The sequence below is a fragment of the Manacus candei genome, unplaced genomic scaffold (assembly GCF_025592945.1).
Source record: "Manacus candei isolate 608988 ecotype Guabito, Panama unplaced genomic scaffold, ASM2559294v1 h1tg000069l, whole genome shotgun sequence".
Lineage (NCBI taxonomy): Eukaryota > Metazoa > Chordata > Aves > Passeriformes > Pipridae > Manacus > Manacus candei.
In genome coordinates, this window is record NW_026138117.1 from 2,928,590 (window position 1) to 2,949,054 (window position 20,465).

General features: G+C 37.8%; 1 protein-coding gene across 2 annotated transcripts in view; it reads left to right on the forward strand.

The window, feature by feature from the left end:
* The window catches only part of ATP10A (ATPase phospholipid transporting 10A (putative)), a 110,912-nt gene that overhangs the window by 49,247 nt on the left and 41,200 nt on the right, over nt 1-20,465 (forward strand). For both annotated transcript variants that reach the window (XR_007907641.1, XM_051806897.1), the window contains exons 3-5: nt 11,189-11,274; nt 17,741-17,847; nt 17,950-18,081. Coding sequence is in view for 1 of the 2 variants with exons in the window: in XM_051806897.1 (XP_051662857.1) it covers nt 11,189-11,274; nt 17,741-17,847; nt 17,950-18,081 (325 nt within the window). In the remaining variant the exon portion in view is untranslated. The remainder of the gene's footprint in view (nt 1-11,188; nt 11,275-17,740; nt 17,848-17,949; nt 18,082-20,465) is intronic.

A 20,465-nucleotide genomic window follows, 5' to 3' on the forward strand; every position in this document is an offset into this window, starting at 1 on the left:
AGGGGATGCATTTTTTTTTTCCCTCTCATTTTTTCCAAGAGTAGAACTTAGTTTAAAACAAGCTTATAGTAGCATGATTAAACAGGTTTAGATAGGCCTTGCTAATGACTCTGTGACTGCTTATTTACTTTGTCTAAAAAGCACATCTGAATTTGTTGTCTGCCTGTTTGGGGGGTTCATTTGCATGCAGACTAGCACCAAAATAACTCATGAGTCTCATTTCCTCTCAAGTCAGTTTGTGAACCCTCTTGGAATATGTATAAACGCAGAACCTATGCTTACTGCAGGCATATTTGCTCATCTGTCCCAGCCTGGAAGTTGGGCTAAATTGACAGATCCAGCTTTTATTCCAGCCCTACATGTTCCTGCGCTGTGCTGGAAATACACTGGGTACAGCTGAACTTAGAGAAAACAGTCCCACAGCTCCCTGTTCTAAGCATTAGGCCATTTATACCATTTATTTCTTTCCCTATGAGTCCTAGGCAGAAGCTGACCCAGAAGAGAAGCAAAGATTGCTTTCTAGAAGGGCTGCCTTGTAAGCCTGACTGTTGGTGGCTCCAGGCTGCTCTGTACTTTGGCAAGGGCAATTCATGCTAATTGCATGTAAACAACTCACAGGACAGCCTTGGTATCTCAGTGTAGATATTGCTTTTGCATTCAGTTTTTACTCACTTAAAGAAAAATTAAAATAAAAAAGAAAAGAAAATAAAGTGATTTTCAAATTTTGGTTTAGTCTAAACTGATCTAAGATTTCTTGTGCATTAGTCTGCATTGACTAAACTAGCCCAGTTTGAGAGAACAGCTGAAGTTAAACCAGCTCAACTTCCAGGCAGGCTAGTTTTAGACTTACCTGTTGATATGAGCTTGTTATCTCAAAGAGTGTGATTGGATCTTTTAAAGCAAGACAAGAGCAGATATAGCTATACTCTCACTGTTGCTTCCTGTCCTACGAGTACCCTCAGGCTATCATCTCCCTGCAATTTACTGGGAATAGTACACTATTATAATCAAGTAGATGTGAACTAATCAGTGTTGTTTGACTCAGTGTTGTTTTGACTGTAAGTACTTTAACAGGGAAGAATCAGGCCACAAGAACAGCCACTGTCTCTCTTTTGGGGGTTATTCCTTGTGCCTTTCTTTTTTGCAGTATTTTGAGAAGGTTCATAAGGTGATGAAAAGTGGCTTGAAAATTCCAGATATGCACATGTTAAAATAGCAGATTAGTGCTCCATCCCACACATGTTGCCAAAATTAGATTTCCCTAAGGGAAAAGACAGTTTAAAAAAAAAAAAAAACCAACAAGCAAAAATAAACAATGATTTTCCCTATGCTCTGCCAGGATATAAAATTAAAACTTTTTTTTCTTTAGTTTTACACTTTAGCTGAAGATAAGCCTTGTAAAAACGTGTGTTTCTCAGTGCAAAATGCAAGCATATCACACCCTATGAAGGTCTTTTGTTTGAGGTCATGCCTTGAACATTTGTTTCTTTGATGAGGGGTGAATTCCTATGAAAATCTCTACACCTATATTGTTATATCTTTTATTGGATAGTATTGTGTTCAGAGATGACTTGTGTGGAAACCATGGGCATGTCTAGTTAAAGAGGAAGTAATACTGCCTCTTTAACAGAGAAACAAATGTATAACAGATGCATGCAGAACAACCTGATGCAGAGTAGGACCGAAATCAGTGCTGTGGCAAACTTTTTGTGAACTAAAAGTCCTAAAGGAAGGCTGAGAACAGTTTTTCACTCCATGCCATTTAGTCAGTAGTCTCGCACTGGAAGGGATGGGGAAATAAAAACTCAAGAATGATGGTTCACTTCCTCTTTGGTCAGCCTTGAGCAAGGTTAACATCTCTTTCTAGTTTCCATTGTGCAGGTGTCCAGGCCACAAGTTTGAGTTTCGAGAGAGCACCATTAGAGGGACAAAGAATTTGAATAACTGTAAGCGAAAATTTTGGATAGAATAATCTAAGCATTGGGGGAAGAGGGGGAGGGCAGAGAGAGAGTCCAGTTCTGAAGAGTGCTGGAGTACTTCTACCATTGCCATTGGTCGTTTAGTTTTGTGTTTAAATATAGGTTAAAGGGGCAAAATTGATGAATCTAAGTTTGAGTGTCATGGTTGTGAAGGACCTCTCATCCCTAGAGTAATCCTTCCAGCACTGGTGGAACAGTGGTAAATCCATGTAAGGAAATGCATTATGCCAGTGCTTATGCTGCATCTGACCTCTAGAGAGGCAGGATATTTCATTCTGTATATCAATAGCTCAGCATTTCTTCATTCTGCTGTTTCTTTGAAAAAGCATTAGAAAACAAGAGAGCATTTCAGGTCCATAGAGAGTATAAAATGCTATATGGCTTTCCTGTTATAGAAAAGTAAACATCTACATTTAAAGCAAGTTAAGAAGAAATTTTCCAATTTTTTTTTGTCTTGACTTTTCTGATGTAGCCTAATTCAGTTTTACTGAACAAAAGCTTATTTCTAGAACTGTTTATTCCTTAGCCATACATATGCCTGAGAATAGGAAATATTTGGAATATGTTCTTGGAAATGAGATTTTCTAATATGACACTGAGAACTCCCTGATTTTAGGACCGGGATTTTGAGCTGGAAATACATCATATTACACTTCCCTCTGATACCACCATCCCAGGTGACAGTATCAGTAGTTAGAAAAGGATGGAAAGACCTTTTTTTCCAGAGCAGAAGGGTTCACAGTATTAAACCACATGTAACTCCAGCTATAATAGTATGGTCTCACTTTCCTTTGAAAGTACTGAGGTGGAGAAGGGGTCTGCTTTTCTGCCAGAAAAGGCAGAGCAATGATATGAGGAACTCCTCTATTTATTTCAGCATCAACAATATGAACCCTCATCCCACTTCTCTTTTCTCCACCTGCTGCTACCCTCCAAGTCTTTTACACAGTTTAGTACTGATAAGACCACAGAGGTCAGTACAAATTTGCATTAAAATTACATGGGAAGTGGCTGGCTGTATGTCTCAAAACTTATTTCAATAAAACATGAAAATTTGCATTCATTGGTTATACTTGGGTTCATACTTTCAAGCTCTGCTATGACTCTGTGATGGTCAGATACTTCACATTATGTGTATGTGCTCATGAAAGAGCGAACTGTGGTTATCCTGTACGTGCATGACTGGACACTGGACTGTTCTCCACACAGAACTGTAGTGGTTATGCTTCTTTTTTCGTAGGAGAAGTGTTCCAGCCCTCATATCATTTTTGTGGCCCTCCTCTGGATCCACTCTTACCAGTTACATGTCTTACTTATAGCAGAGCTGGATACAGTACTCCAGGTGGGGTCTCACAAGAGTGGAGTAGAGGGGCAGAATCACCTCCCTCAACCTCCTGGCCACGCTTTTTTTGATGCAACCCAGGATACAGCTGGTTTTCTGGGTTGCCAGCACACATTGTCAGCTCATGTTCAGTTTTTCATCCATTAGTATCCCCAATCCTAATCCCCAGGGCTGCTGTCAATCCATTCATCCCCCGGCCTGTATTGATACTGGAAGTTGCCTTGACCCACGTGCAGGACCTTCCCCATAGCCTTGTTGAACTTCATGAGGTTTGCACAGGCCCACCTTTCAAGCCTGTCAAGGTCTCTCTGGGTGGCATCGCTTCCCTCCAGTGTGCCAAACACACCACACAGCTTGGTGTCATCTGCAAGCTTGCTGGGAATGCATTCAGTCCCACTGTCTATGTCACTGATGTCCGGTGGTCCCCAGTACAAACCCTTGACGGACACCACTCACTGGTTTCCTCTTGGACATCAAAGCATTGACTACACCTCATTGGACAGGGCCATCCAGCAAATTCCTTATCCATCTATGAGACCATCCATTAAACCTGTGTCTCTCAGATTTAGTGGCAAGAATGTTGTGGAGGAACATATCAAAATCCTTGCAGAAGTCCCAAGTAGATGACATATACCCAGAGAATAATTTGTGAGGAAAACCTGAACAAGAATAATAGACTCCTTTGTTCTGCTGTGCTCTGATTGAACAGGTCATATTCATGTATGTCTTACGTCCACACTTACCTGAACAAAGCATATAGACTACTGAAGGCAAGACTATGCAGGAACTTTGTAACCATTGTGTGTGCCTGAAATGTGAGGCTGACTAGAGTGCTGAACTGGGAAGTGAACCTCACCTCTACCACAGTGATACATTTTCATTCCCCTCAGCTCATTTCCCAGTTTTGGAACTGGCAAGGCCATTGTGAATTTCTCTTCATAAAATACATGCAATCAGCTGGTATCTGAAAAAAAGTCACTCTTGAATTCCTTGAAAAGGTGTACTCCACTTTGCTACCCATGACTTTAGCATGTTGATTGAAAAGGAACTTGTTCAGTAGAATAGATAGAAGATGAAAATAGTTCAGAGGGGAAGCTTTTAGCCAAAGTATTCTGCAGACATCCCAACTTCCCCCATGTACTGTACATGGCAACCACAGCCCTGTTGCCTTCAGACTGACTTAATCTTCACACTGCACTTAATCTTTCCTCCACTCTCTCCACAGGGCTAAGAGGACAGAACAGAAACAGCTGGGATTAAGTGGAGAAGGTGCACTCTTCTTGCCGTGTTTGCAGTAGGGCAGGCATGTGATGGTGAATGTTGAAACAAAATACAAATCCAAGTGAAGACATCATGCCAGTGTCCAACTTGGGGAGTTTTGACTTGGTTATAACGCCTTCTCAACTGGAAATGCCTGTGGAAAGGCTGAAAAAACTGTGATAGTGCCGATATAAATGCTGCCTTGTAGTATGTGGAATAAAAGGTGTCTTTTCATTAGGACTGCTTCTTTCCCTCTGCGCTCCCCTGCCATTGCCAGGACCTGAAGTCTCTCAGTTCCTTAGGCAATTGCTGTATGTTACAGGTTTCCTTCACATCCTAGAGGTGTTTCTTAAACATAATAACTTGCAAGGTAAAGATGCTTTCATCTAGATATCCTGTCTTCAGGTTGAGGTGGGCTCATCAAGCTTTGGTCTGTTTAACTGCATCCTGACACTACAGCTGCTACTTTTAGATTTTACCATTCATAAGGAAACCCCTGCATTACCAAACAATCTCTCTCCTTTCAGGACTCTGATGTTTTGGGTTTGATTTGTAGAATGATGTAAGAGCAGTGCTTAACATTTCCTCTTCTGGTTGAAGAGTCTTAGTCCTTCCCACCGCCATTTCTTCTGGCAGAACTTCATCCCACAAGAAGTCAGACTGGCCAGCAGCCTGGACCAGAGCAGGAGTAGGGCAAGGTATATTCAGAAGCTGATCTGAGCTGTTGTCCTTCTCCTTTAAAATGAGTGTGCGATGCTTCTGCTACTAATCAAGTGACGTTTTCATCCAGCAGTTACAAAATGCAGCAGAAAGACTGCTGGAAATCTCTCCAGAAAGGGGGAAGAACTGAAGAGTTGGAACAGTTATATCTGTCTGTAACCATGAAGTGAACAGCCTCTGCAGGAGCAGTGTGGGTTGTACACAGAGTTTTGTGAGCCCTTGAGAGGCTTCGTTTGTGGTTTAGTTGAAGCGCTGAGCTAATGCTGAGGTTGGCTCTTACAAGGTGTGAGCCCATTCATTTATTTCAGTGACTGGCTTTTGGAACAGGCAGATACCACTTTCTTAATTGTCCAGATCTGGGTCTGTATTTCAGCCTTGACAAACACTGTTCTCTTACCACTCTCCAACACTACTAAGGTCCATGAATGAATTCATTCACACCCCTGTAATTTTTGGTGTGTTGCTAAGGGTGGTCGTCATCCCAAGAGACATTAGAACTTGCATGTGTGTATTTTCAGCATTGTTGACATTTTTTTTTTATACTTTTGTCCCATGATTGAGTAACAACAGTTTCTTCAGCTGGCTGTCATAGAATTATTGAGGTCTTTCTAGGCCTTGCAAGCAACACTTGCAACATTTTCTCTCCCGCAGGCTGGATATTGCATTATTCCTTCATATTATTTTCTACAAAGGGGAAAACTTAGGTCAGCCAGAGGAAGATCAGCCCCCTAATATGTATTTGACTTGCTCAGGTGTTCCAGTGTTTACTGAACATGAGATCTAATATTCCAATGAATACTGAACATGAGTTACTTTTAAACAAACAATACTAAAAAAAAAAAAGAAATCCAATTGTAGTAGTAGCTGTCAGTGTGGAAAACAAAACTATTAAATTCTGTTGTACAGATGGATATTCTTAGTTCCTAAACAGCATAGATCAAACTGTTTCTTCCTTTTCTTGTGAATTAGTGGCACAGATAAATTGTACCAGAGAGACTAATGCAGTTTAGACATTTAAAACATTTCACTCTTTTAGTATATAAACAGTCTGTATGCTTTGGATACATAACATCAGTATGTAATCCCAGTTGCACATTAATAAAAGGTCAGATTAATTTTATATGGTAAATGCAGGGTACTGCTATATAAAGCAGTAATAGGATGAACCAATGCATTAGGAGCATGAGTTCTTAGTGCACTTAAAAGCTTTTAAGCTGGAAAAGCTATTTTTCTGGCTGAGGCAGATTTCTGTCTATTAAATATTTTCTTTGAGTTGTCTCCATGACTCCATTTCTCCCTTTTTGTTTCCTCCAGGCATACATGCCAAAACAAATCCCAGAGCCCTCATCAGCAATTGTACTGCAGGGAGAAGTCTGGATAAGATACCCAACATAGCCAGGAAACAGAATGGGATAAGTGGGTAACTGTCACCCAAGGGTGTCCTGGGTATTTACTCATTGCTGTCCTATTGGAAGGAAGGACCGAACATCAAAGTCAGGTTTTTGCAGAAGTAAAGTAGGGCAGATGCATAAAGGAAAACATTTTAATAACTATGCATTATTAATATCACTAGCAGACTATTAAATCACTCATACAACAGGCATTTAATGAAGGGAAATATGTTGTTTGAACATTGTGTAATTGTCAAACTCATCTGGCAGAGCAGCATGCTTTGCTCCTTGAGCTATGACAGTTTTGTGAGGTTGCCAGCAGAATCGAAAAGGTTGGCATTTCACTGTAGAGATTCAGAATGATTTTACGGCTGAAGCTACAAAGTCATGCTGGAGAGAGCTAAATTCAGTCTGCTTTTTCTGTGACAAATCTTTATAGTCTCTTCATCTGTCTACCTGTTGATTCCCTACTCTGTAGAAGCATTGTAACATTTTCTTCTCCTCAACACTTTGCCTTTTTAGGATCTATGACACAGCTCAAGATACTGTTTTAAATGGAACTCTTCATCAGATTTAATAGCTGGAGCATTCTTAAAAGCCTAACCACAAAACCCTTTGCATCTGCAATTTAACTTTAATTTGAAATTCAGTTTTGAAGGAATCGATATTTAGCAGCTTTTTGCTTTTGACTAAGTCTGCTTATGTAAGGAAAATAAACTTTTCCATTATTCCACTTAGACTAAAAATGAGTTTCCCTAAGTTTTAAGTAGAAGAAGTAGGATTTATGGATAGGATGTTAAATGTTTTCCTTGCAAGAGGCATCCTGAAGAAATGAAATACATTCTACAGAATCCCTGAGTACATAAAATACTCAATGTTTGAATCTCTCCCAGGTTTGTATCAACCAGAAAGTAAGTTGTTCAGATCAGTGGTGTACAAGGCACAAGTTTGGGACACCTGCTGAGGTACCAAATAATAAATATGACACCTACTTTCAGAAAATAAAAAAAATACCTTCAGCTGCTTTTTGTGAATGACCTGGCCTTGTTAGTGTGCACAGGGAGACAATGAGAATAGCACATAAGTCAAGATTTCAGGGAAATTAGGCACTGGAAAGCCTCATTTCAGATTGCAGTCTATCTAGGCATGGAGCTTTTCATCCCTCTTGAGACTGAAATGGCTTTAATGCCCAGTAGTTCTCTAAGTGGGAAGTAAGATAAGGAAAATAAGGCATACCAGATAAGTAGTACACAAAGATCTGGAGAAGTTCAATGTTTGACCATATTTTGATCTTGTTTTTTGTGTCTTAACAGTGATGCAGAAATTCAGCGTAAGAGAAAAATTAAAAGCAGTGGGGGATAATTTCTTTTCATGGACTTTTACAAAGAAAATAGCACAAATAGTGATTTGTGCACTGTGAAAAAACACTTTTGGCTTTAACTTCTATGTTATGAGAGAGAACATCATTACAGTTTATGTTTCAATTGCTGCCAAAGTGTAGGTAGCAGCATAAAAAGGAACATAACCTTGATCGTTGTGAAATCTTGCATTAACTTTGTGCTTCTTTCTAGCCACTAAAAGCAGTCACATACAGGCTGTATTTAACATATTTGTTCTTTCATATACCAAAAAGCATTTTCACATCAAAACAGTGTCATCAGCTGTAATATACAGTGTAGATCTACCCTTCTGTTTCACAGGGAAGAGATGGAGAGATGGAGTGATTTATTAATAAACCAAAGAGCTTTTGCCATAAATCAGAATTCTTCAGCTTTGTTTCCTTATGTAAACTACTATTCTAATTAGATTTTCTTTCCTCCCAGATATTGTCTGGTTAAAGTCCATAATCACGTATGTCAAGTTAAGTGTAACATAATACAAATATACAGACAGTTAGATTTAGTGATAAAGTACTTTTAGTTCCAAAGCTGAGTAATAAATTAAAAGAATTCAACAAAGGAGGGAGAAAGACAATATATTCCATAGTAGTGATGGGTAAGTTGGGTACGCTTAGTCCTCTCTGATCTTTACAAGATCTTTCTTTTTTTGTGAAGACTTTAGAAGCCTCTAGATTTTAAGTACCTTTTTTTTTTTTTGTTAAATAACTGGCCTTGCTGGCAAGTTTTCTTAGCAGAAAGGGAATCCAGTCTGCAAGCTTCCAGTTACTCTAGAAGTTAATGTGTCTGTACTGCACTGAAAACATGCTCTCTCTGCTGAGTTCAGCAGCCATACAAAGCCTGCATTTGATTACATTACGTTTTATTATTAGGTGTCTAGGATTCCCTCAGGGCATTCATCAAAGATGTTAAAATTTCTTTCTTTTCTTTTTTTAAGACCACTGAATGAAATTTTGTGCTAAATTAAATGTAATATATATAGTATGTTATAATAAAAAGACAAGAAATGATTCCTATTCCAGTCTTTTCCCTCCAACTTACAAATGCAGTTTAAGCTACAGTGGTGAATAGTTGTAGGTTATTTTTTTCTGTACCATTTTTTTTCTACCAAGGAACATATTGGAGCAAGGAAGGAAAAGATAGTCTTCTGGAAGAGCAGAGCAGGCCTTATGTAGAGAAAACAGGCTTTCCCAGCACAGCAAGCTTTGATGTGACTTGGGAAAACTTCACCTTCTCCAACAAGCTCAGGCAAAGCCAGCTGCCAGATAACCCTGGCTGCTAGTATAGTGTCTCTGTAACATGAACCTGTGACTGCTGGAGTGTGTAAAGTTAGGAGCTGTAGTAGCAGATTTCAGATGTCAAAGCCTGAAAGCTCTGTGATGTCTGTTCTAAGCAGTGGTTGCTTCCTTGTGACTGCTGGTGTCTGTGTCTGTCTGAAGTGAGCAGGTAAGGAACAAGGGTCAAAAGGGGTGTGAATGTGTGGCTTTACAATACCTGCCCCGTTCTACAGCCTAATTATGTCTTAGGTATCTCTATAGAACTAGGTACTTCCAAGCATTCTCGGCATCAAACTTCAGTCACCTAGAGAAGTTTAAGGCTGACCAGGAGATACAGCTAATGAGCTGAAATACCAATAGTATTTAGTTCTGAGAAGATCATCTGGATTTCTTGCAATGGCTCAGGTACTTGGCTGTCAGCCTTGACATAATTTGGGGAGTCTGATTCTCGGCATAGCAGTCTTTGCTCAAAGCTGTCTTTTGGTTTTACTCCTTTTTTTTTCTTCCTTGTTTACAAGCAGAATTCTGCATGTAAAAGTTTTTCTTTCCTCCAGTGGGCTGTAGCTGTCTCTAAGTGACAACCCATCTTCACAGTTCTCTTTATCATCTTTTGTTTCTTGAAAATACAGAAAAGATTTTCAAAAGTGTCAGGCGTGGGTGGTTCGAATTGTCTCCTGTATACTGTAAGTCTGTCGTTCTTCCAGGTGTAACTGGTAGGAAAATGAAGGAGGGTGCCAGTGGTTATTCTGACATATCCTCTAGTTTCTTTTATCTCTAATTTAAAATCTGGTTTCTTTCACCTCTTCTGAGTAGAGTCAATATCAAAAAACCAGACACCTGTGTGTTTCAGAGAAGCTGGCAATAAGATTGTGTTTGTCCTTTGGTTAGTGATTCTCAGTCTCATAAGTGTGCTCTAAAAAGTAGTGGTTGGGATCTACAGCTGCTCAGAAAAACCATTATGAAACGTAAGATATGAAGTGCTAGCACTGTTGAGAGCTTAGTAATATGACAATATACAATTGGTTCTTTTATCTAATTGTGATGCAAAGCAGCTTTATAAAGGTAGTCCTTGTTGATGGAGACAGCCTTCTCCACAGCACCAGGATCAGATATCTCTGCTTTCACTGCATAGTTTGTTTGATCTGGCAAAGAAAGGAGAACCTTGATTTTTATTTAACAAAATAAAGTAATTATGCTCTGATATGATGTTTTTCCTCAAACACAACAAGGTGCTAACTACAGGTAAACTTATATAGTCAGCAAAAATACCAGCATCAGAATAATGAGCTAGACAATCAAGAATGTTTTTAAGTGATAATTAAGAAAGAGGTATTCTGCTATATGTGTGTAATTTACTGTAGTAGATTCATTTATCTCTGTTGGCATAAAGCAATTAAGAAGTCTTGCTAATATTTCAAAAGCTCATATTAGCGTTGCCGTAATTGGCAGTATATTGACTTATTTGTCCTAGATTTTCAGTAGCTTCACTGAACATGAAGTATAATGATGCTATTGAATTTTGAGCTTTCCCAGGTAAATTTCATTTTCCTACTCCAGACCAAATTCATTTGATTGCTGGGCTCAGCATCTTTTATCTAATGCTTATAGAAACTCACATCTTCCAGTTGCAGAACAAAAGTCATCCTTGTAAGGGATATTTTCTCAGGTCCCTTTGGTTTTCAGCGCCAGTCATCAGTGTGTTTGCTTTGATTGCCTTTGGAAAAAAACTGGACTTTAACATTACAAAAGCTAGAAAAGAAAGAGATTTTGGATATAATTTGCAAGTATTTGCTCTAAGTAATTAACATTTTTATTATTCCAGGACTCAGAGTTTGACCCTTTGAAGTTCACCAGTGTCATTGAATGTGAGAAGCCAAACAACGACTTAAGTAGGTTTCGAGGTTACATGTGAGTATTTCATATAATATCCTTCAGTATACACTTTTTTTCTCTAATATGGAATAAAATAAATGCTGTTTTGTTTTGCACTGACTTATGTAAGTTGCATCATCATCGCATCTAAATAGAGCTGCATATTTAAAGCCCTTGTAGAGGATCTCCACTTTAAGGTGAGATGGGAGCCTCACGTTTCCATTCCTTAGGATGGATTTAGTTGTTATCTTCAATCAGTTTACACTCTAGAAATGAAGGCATAAACTCACTGCAGTTATAGACACTCTTCTCCCTTCCCTCCATGCATCAAAAAACGCCCATCTGGAAATGGGAGGAAATAGAAAACCAGTCCAAGAGAGGCAACAAACAAACACAATTCATTGGACACTGCTTTTATGAAGATGGATCTGTTGCATGTTTCTTTTAATATATGTGTCATTGAGGAAAATCATATATTTCTCCAGCTATGACATTATTCTTTTCTTCTCATTCAGACAAAAAAAAATTATTGGCTCACATGATAGATGTGCTTGTACATTATTACCACATCACCTATGCCCACTTGACTTAATTCTAAACAAACAGAACTGCATTAACTGGGTGCTCATATCTGGCCAATCAGTCCTTCTCCAAAAGAAATGTTTTAGGATGTGCAAAGCCCTTTGCTTGTAACATAGCTGATTGTGGTGACTTAGAAGATGGATTCTTGCAAACTTATTTTTCTATACAGTTACCACATGGAGAGAGCCCAGATTTGCCTGAAGAGAGTTAAGCACAAAATAATTGTGTTTCAAATACAATGGTTTCCCACCCATATTGATTAGAAGTGATAAACAGTATTAAATTCTGTAAATGTCACAAGGTAAATTGCTGGAACTTGGGAAGTTTTTTGTAGTGGTACCATTTACCACCTCAGTTACTACTCTCAGATGTCACAGATTGTGTAGGATGTACTGTCAACTGGTGTAAATCGGGACAGTTTCTTTGAAACTACAGCAAGTTGTAGTGTGGGAAAACGTGTTCCTTTATTTAGCAGCACAAAGCCCTACAGTTCATGTAAAGATAAAAGTTTAGTATTAGACATTACTGCATGAGGGTGTGTAACTGTCTCCATTAATAGAAAGCCTGCTGTACTGCAGAAATGCGATTTCCAGATATGGAAATGGAAAGTGTGGCAGCTTTTCTAGCACACTCTGTGTGAATCTTAGTCCCCAAAATATTGAGCAGAGGTTGAAAACCATAGAAAATATGCGTAAATTTGTTTTTCATTATATTTTTACTTATTTACTCCATATGGAAAAGGCCTGTGGCATGTAAGTTACAGAACCATTTATGTAGCAGAAAACATGGTGTTATCTTTTGGATGGCTATTATTCAATATTGGTTATATTTAATCTTCTTCATATTTTATTGTTTCACAAATGATGTGAATATATTTTGACACAACAAAAAAGACACAAATTCTGAATATGGCAGAAAGCAACAGGTAATTTCCAACTCTCATCAGCTATGCTGCAAGAGATTTACAGCTGAAGGACCATGGGCCGTTTGAAGTAAATAGGGGAGACCAACCCCTCAGCAAATAAATTCTCAGTCTCCTAATTTATCACAGATAAAGGCTTCTCCCCCCCTTTTTAGATTTCCTTCATTAGTATAATGAAATCATGGATCTATTTCAAATCATACAGTAGCAACATATAGCATTGAAACATATCATTTCTATGTTAAACTCAGATCTTAATTCCTGTTCAAAGTCTTACCAATGGTTGCTGCTTGAAAGAATGGTTCAGATAGCTTCCAGCCAATAATAGCTCAACTGAAAAGAAATAATACTGAGATATTTAAATAGGAGTGCCATGAAATAATAGACTGTCAAGAAATCCATATGTAAAAGCTTTGCTGAGACATTACTCCCAAAGTTTGCTTGAAGTTTTGACCACTTAGTAAGTTTCCACTTTTGACTAAGACTTTTTTTTTTCTGTTTGAAATATGAAATGCTCTTTGGTTCTAATGTCTGTGCTGACAAATCTTTTGGGGAACAGAAATGTTTTTGTATGTGTGCTCTAAACATGTAAAAAACTCTGTTCCCCACAATTTTTCTGAAACACGATCACTATAGGTAACCAATGTAGCACAGGCAGGCAAGAATAAAAGGAGACACAATATTAAAAAAAAAAAATTAAAAATACTACAAAATGCACTGAGATGGGCTTGGCCCTCCCCTTTATCTGCAAAAGCGTAGCAAGCACATTACTACATATGACTTCTTCAGCTGTATTGCCACGGTCTGCATTGAACACAGTTGGGGTGTGCAGACACACAGACAGAGTAGCAGTTTTGCTCAGGTGTTTACTTAAATACTGCTTTGCAGTTTCTGTACCTTCAGATATTCCAAGCATATTCCCTCACTTTTATTTCCCCTATAAGAAGTATTCTGTGTAAAAAGAATAGAATAAAACCTAGCATGCCCCCTGCCTGTATGGGTCTAGCCAGTACGTATGGCAAAAATTCAAAATCCCGTGCCAGCTTCCAAAAATAGCAAAACTGGCCTTAAAGTCATGTTTTTACCTTTTTGTGTGTATATGGGCAAGGGAAAAAGAAAAGTCATAGTTGGCATTCTGACTTTTCAGCTTTACTCTGAAAATAAAAAAAGTATTATTAGACAAGGACATAAAACTTTACCTAATCATACTTAAATAGGTATAGCATGGAATTGTAACAATAATGATAATAATTATGATATTAATAATAACATGAAGATGAAGATGAATCATATGGATACATGTGTGTATTTCTATTTCAAAGCTTGTCATATCAAAACCAAATTGATATAAAATCATGTTATAGTTTTTTAAGGAAAAACAATTTTTTATATATATATATGTGTATATATATATATATATATATATATATATATATATATATATATATATATGTACAGTGATGTCTCTAGTGTGCTACAGTAATGCCACCTTTTCTGGAAAAAAAAACACAAAACAACCTAGACTAAGTTTCATCACACTTTAGAGTCAGGAAGTTTCTGACTGATCACTGAAACTATGTTTAATATTGTTGAATATTTTCTTTGGGAGTGTCAAGCCTTGGAAAGTAATACCAGCTCTATCGTTTGCTTTGTAAGATGAGAAAACAAAAAGTGAAAGAAAATACTCTCATTTGAACATAGGTTGGATACATTTCCTTGTTATTTAATGCTGGTAAACGCATAACAAGGAAAAACAGTGAGCTACCATTGGACTTATTTTTGTGTTGCTGTATTAAACCCAAACTCTTACTTCTATACAAACACTTTCAGGGTACTGTAGCATAGTAGTAGCTAACTGCATCTGATCTGCCCATTTCTCCTACTTCGTGGTGCATTTGTATTTTAGATGCTTAGATACTACACATTGCAGTGTCATCCATGTGAGAAATTGTAGAGAAAAAGAGCGTTGCACCTGCACTTGCCAGCACGTTTCCTCACAGCTTAGCCTTTGCATTCCAGGCATCTGAGAGGCTTCAGCTGGACACTGTTTTAAATAATGACCTAGAAAATTTTCCTTCTTTGCCTATAACTTATACTAGCCTGAATCCAGATAGGGGAAAACAGACCATTCAACTTTTGTAATAAGCTTAAAGTTTATAACTCTGCAGGGCTAGAAATGGGATCTAGGCCATCTCTGAACCCAGACATAAAGTTGTAGAATTGACAGGTTTGTTATCAAAATGAGCAGTTTTATCTAGCTCTAGTTTTCATTATTATTTTAATCCAGATCTTTATGTGTATAATTTTTTCTTCCTTTTAGCATCAATGCCCAACTGTCTTATATGTATATTCTGTTAGTGAGTCATTGGACGTGATTGTAGACAAGAGGGAAACAAGAGTTTCCTCCAGCCTCTACCAGCTTCTTTCTCCTAGATTTTGATTTCACCCATGTTTTCTAAAGATCTGATGAGCAACAGTTAAGTTATCTGACTTCATTTGGATATGGAAAAGTAAAAAGCAGCACCAAGTGCATGTAAGGATGAGATGTGGTCAGAAGGCTTAGCCTGTGGGTCAGGGCAGTAGATTGGGGTATTGACACCTACAGGTTCATTTCAGATGTTGTACCATTGCTTTGGGGGAGTTTTGTAAAATGAGATAATAAGAACAAATAAGCAAGTAATTATATATAAAGTTTGCCATGTGCAATATACCTGGCACAGTCCACTGTTACTGTGAAGTGTAAAAACTTGATGAAGGCTATAAAATTATAAGCCAGAGCAATTACTACTTAAGTAGGTTTATCTTTTAAAAGTCCCATTTATTAACAGGAATCATAACAATCATTTGGAGACTTTATTGGGAATTCAAATATCCTCATGATTTATGAGAAAGGCTAATGTAAATTCAGCTTTTAAGGGCAGTGGAATATCAGAATCTTGGTAGCAATGTAATTTTGACAATATAAAATCATTAAGAAATTATTTTGCATAGTTTAGGCCCAGACGAGTTGACACCTATTGGCATACTGTAAGAGGGATGCTGGGCAGCCCCCAGTTTTTGAAGTTTCTTTGGCAAAAGGTGAGGCAGTGGGTTAAGGAGGTTTGCTGAAGAGAACAGAAGTAAAACCTCTGTTCTTGTATCTGAGGCTGGCAGGGAAGATGGGCTGAGCAGGGGAAATTCTCTCCTGATGAAAAAGTCACCTTTCGTTTTTGTGTTAGAATTGCAAACTTGATATTATCTACTTCTTCCTTCTCCATTTCTGGTCATTTCTAGTCTTATCACTAGTGCAGCTACCTCAGCTGTCAAACCTAATACTTTTTCTCCATCTCTGAAGTGAAAAGCTGAGCACACTTGTCGAAACACCAATGCTTTTAATATATGTATTTTTTTGAGTAGAGGGTGGGTATAATATATTGCACTGAACTAAAAAAGACTTTATATGCATGTATGTATATTTATAAACTTATTTATAAATGTGTGTATATATTACAGATATATTCTGCTCACTAAAAGCATTGACCACTGAGGTTACATAGCATAATCAGCGTTACAGAATAATCTGGAAGTAGTCCTACTAGATTGGAAACAAGTACAAAGAATTTACCAATGTGAACCTTTTCTTCTTACATATCTCAGGATATTTGATATAGTTCTTAGGCCTGAGATCCTAGCAGTATGTACTAAAGTTAGAGTTTTGGTCCTCATTTACAAAAAGAGTCTAACAGAAAAAAATATAAATATGTAACCCAGGTGTGAAGGCTTAGAAAATTGGAAGCAAATAAAAAGAACTCCATCTTTATAAAAAAAGCACAATTTTAAACCAGTTTGCAGATTTCAGAGGACACACAATTTTAAGTGCTCAAATCCAGGTAGACATAAAATTCAGTGTTGCAGCAGCACAGTGTTAATTTTAGGATAGCACATGTGCTTTTCAGGATTTCTCTTGGACTCCCAGCTTTTGCTAGTTTTTTATAGCAGTCCATTTTTTAGACTTTGAAAGTGTGATGGTTTTGACGCCTGAAAGTGAGGTCAGAACATTTAAACATTTCAGACTTTGCTTTAATATTCTCTGAGGTATTGGGATACTGCACTTGATTACATGAAATTTTATTCATTTAAAAATGGTTTGAAATTATTATTTGGTTTGTCTTTTTTACCTTAAAAATATTCTAATACCCTTTTTGATTGTTATTATTGTTTAGCATTTCCCTATTAAGTCTCGTAAGGCTGTTTTCTGTGTTTCTCTGTCAGTTCATACACAGTAGTTAATAAGTTGTAGTGGAAATGTTACTTTTTACATTTTTTTCATGTGTTTTGGTGTTGATCAACAAGAATCACCAGGGTGCAGGCGATTTTGGTTTTTCTTAGATAGTTGGTGAGACAGTTCTGAAAGGAATTTCTGTTGTCCGTGCTGATGAATACATGGAATATTTTTCCTTTTAACTGAACTAATACATATTATCCCTGGCACATCTTTCTTAGTATTGCTGCTTCTGAAGTAGCCCTTTCATAATTTCACCGTATTTCTTTCTAGGATTTCTTTGGTAAGAACATGTGAATAGTGGGTTAATCATATATCCACTGCACAGCTGCTTTTAGGTGGACTGGATTAACTGTAATTGCTCAGCCAGTTTGCACATGCACAGGAAGTCCAGTGCATTTTCAAAGCATTAGCTAGGCTGCACACATGCTGTCGATTTGGCCTGCATATCTCTAGTGAGCATTTGTCCAGTACATTTGTATATCTAACAACAACTGGTGCTGCTCCAGCTGGGCGGCTGCGTGTCAGGGATCCTTCGGTAAGTATTCTCAGTTTTCAAAATCTGACAGAGAATCTTCCCAGGAGGAAGATCTAAGGAAATATTTTGTCATCAGATAGAAAAAGACTTCTTAAATTTGAAGATGTTTCCTGGGCTTGCTGTATTACAGAGCAGTATGATTTAACAAGCTTAATGTTTTGATATTCTGTGTTTTGTTCTGTTTTTAAACTTTCTGTAGTATACACAAAAGTGGAAAAAAGGATGGACTGTTCAAAGATAATCTTTTGTTACGTGGATGTACCATTAGAAATACAGAAGAAGTTGCAGGAATAGTAATCTATGCAGGTAAAAGCTGTTTTTCTGTCTTAAGAGATTCTGCCCTTTTAAAGTTTCCTTAAAATAATAACAAAATTCCGTATGACACATTTGATGCAATTCCTTCTGCAGGGCATGAGACAAAAGCTTTGTTAAATAATAATGGACCACGTTACAAACGCAGTAAGCTTGAAAGACAGATGAATGCTGATGTCCTTTGGTGTGTCCTCATACTTCTAATCATGTGTCTGTTCTCTGCCATTGGTAAGTGCTCTTTACAAATAGGAATTTAAGTGTCACACTGTCTTGGGATTCATGCACTTAGCTTTATTGAAAACATATGTATCTGCCAAAACATGAAATCCATAAAGCTACCTCCATGCTAATTTTTGTTGTGTTTTCTTCTTTGAAATCAAAATGTGTCGATACATAAGCTGATCTAAATAGCTTCTTAGTGTCAATTGAATATATGCTATTAGCACAGAGATCTGAAGGCTTAGATTCTACTACCCATTCAAGAATACCAAGTCCAAAAAAACCCACTTTATATGTACTCCCATCGAAATTGCAGGTGGTGGAGTGTAACATGCCATTAATCAGTCAACAATGTAATTTATGAGCAGAAAATCACCATAATTAGCACAGTACTATTACCCAGTACTATTTATTAAATGCAGAGCACAGTGTACAACATGGAAAAGCTATCCCTAAGGCTACAGCTTTAACATAGAAGAAATAAGTAAAAGTGTAAGTCTGCATAAATTAGAAGTAGAATACTCTCTAGACTTCTTGGAGTGCTTAAAGGAACTGCTGGAGTTCAGGTTAATGCTCTTCAGACCTTTTTTTTTCTATTCATTTGCAAGGAGGAATTGAGTTTTACATTTGGCACCCAAAATTACTCTTTATGTATGGCATATGAATTCCATGTCCTTAATATTTGTGTGTTCTGTAATGTTTGTATGTGAGTCATATGGCATAAACACCAGAATGTTTCCTAACAACCATGGTGTAGTTTAATAACAATCTTATGCCATTTAAATATATCTCTGTGTGCCTTTTTCCAGGTATTGTTAAATACTGTTTAAAGATGAGTATTTCCAGCTGTGAATCACCCAGCATATTTATTTCCACTGAGTTCATGACACACTTTTGTAGTGTCTCAGTGCCGGGCAGCCAGTCTGCAAGGCTGAAGTATCATGGTTAGGTTCCAATTGCAGGGAGCCGCTGCCTGCAGCTATCCCCTCTGCCACTGCATCCGAGGTGTTGCCCCCAGGGCAGCAGCAGTGGGGTGTGCCCTGAGAGCAGCTTCAGTTCATCTGAAACTCCTGAGAGGCGAGAATGTGAAGGGAAGGAGTTGGCGCACGGTAGGTGACAGGGGTGTCTTCCCTTGTGTCCCGTCTGCTACAAGGCTGGAAGCCACCAGCAGAGGGCCAAAGAAAACTGCTGGAGGTGGTAACAACCACAGACAGCTGGAAAGACATTTACTCGAGCCCTTGGAAACCAGAGATGCCTGGTGCTTCAAGACGTTAAAAGCTGTGTTCTGTAGAAGTCAGGCAATTTTTGTAGCTTCTGTTGAGAAACTGTAAGTGGAGGTACAACACTTAATTCTTTTGAAAATCTAAGGATATTTATAAAACAAGTCTTTATGTAGGTCATTCTCAGTGTGGAGCTTTTGATTTTTGCTCTCAAGACTAAAAATATACTCGTCAATAAAGACATGATGGCAATCCATTCATACTGGTCGTATAAGGACAAAATAATGTGCTCACTTGGCAGATTTATTTTTCAAGAGTTCAATGCTGGGTTTCTGTATCAAGATGTAAGGGATCTTGTCAAAGGTGGCTTACAAAAGATTACTTTTTAAGTAGACCTTTGTCCTTTTTTTCTAATTTCTGACAAATCGTGAAAATAGTTTGAATGCGTCTTATTGAGGCAGAATTCTTCCTTTTTTAACCTTAAAAGCGTCAGGCATACCATTTTAGAATTTTTAGTGCTGTACTGGAAAAGGCAACGTTCTGTCCCTTTAGCAAGAACGTAATTTTCCTGAAATAATAACAATCTTATCTTTATTTAGTTATCAGCACAATCAATTGAAAAAATGTTTTGAGCACAGCTCAGTATTTTTCTGTTTTTCATTCCTCAGCTTCCATGCTATTGATTCTGCTGATGCTGTTATTTCATTAGTTCTGTACAGGTGGTGGACAAGATTCACACAGTAAAATTAAAGTCTCTTCTGACTTTATCCATCAGAAACTAGTTTAGTGATAGCTGACTAGTGATAGACCTAGTGCAGTCAGTGGAGTTCTTTTATTTAAACACAGAATATCACTGAAATTAATCACTTTCTGAAGAAATGTAGTTTTCTTTGGTGATTACAGAAATTGTCTAAACTACTAAATCAGACTAGCCAGCTCACTTTGTTTGGATAAAGTTATGTGAAATGAGTCTTGCATGCTGTCCTTAAGGCCAGACAAACACCTTTCTCAAACCCCAAATCCCAAGGCAGAAAAAGACATGGGTTTGGGGCATTTTGCAGAAGTCATGCAGAATAGTAGAAAACAAACACCAATTTCCCACATAGCTCTAAGAAGAAATTCATACAATAAGCACTTTTCCTTGGAGTCAATTTGCTTTTTTTCTCTCTTTCA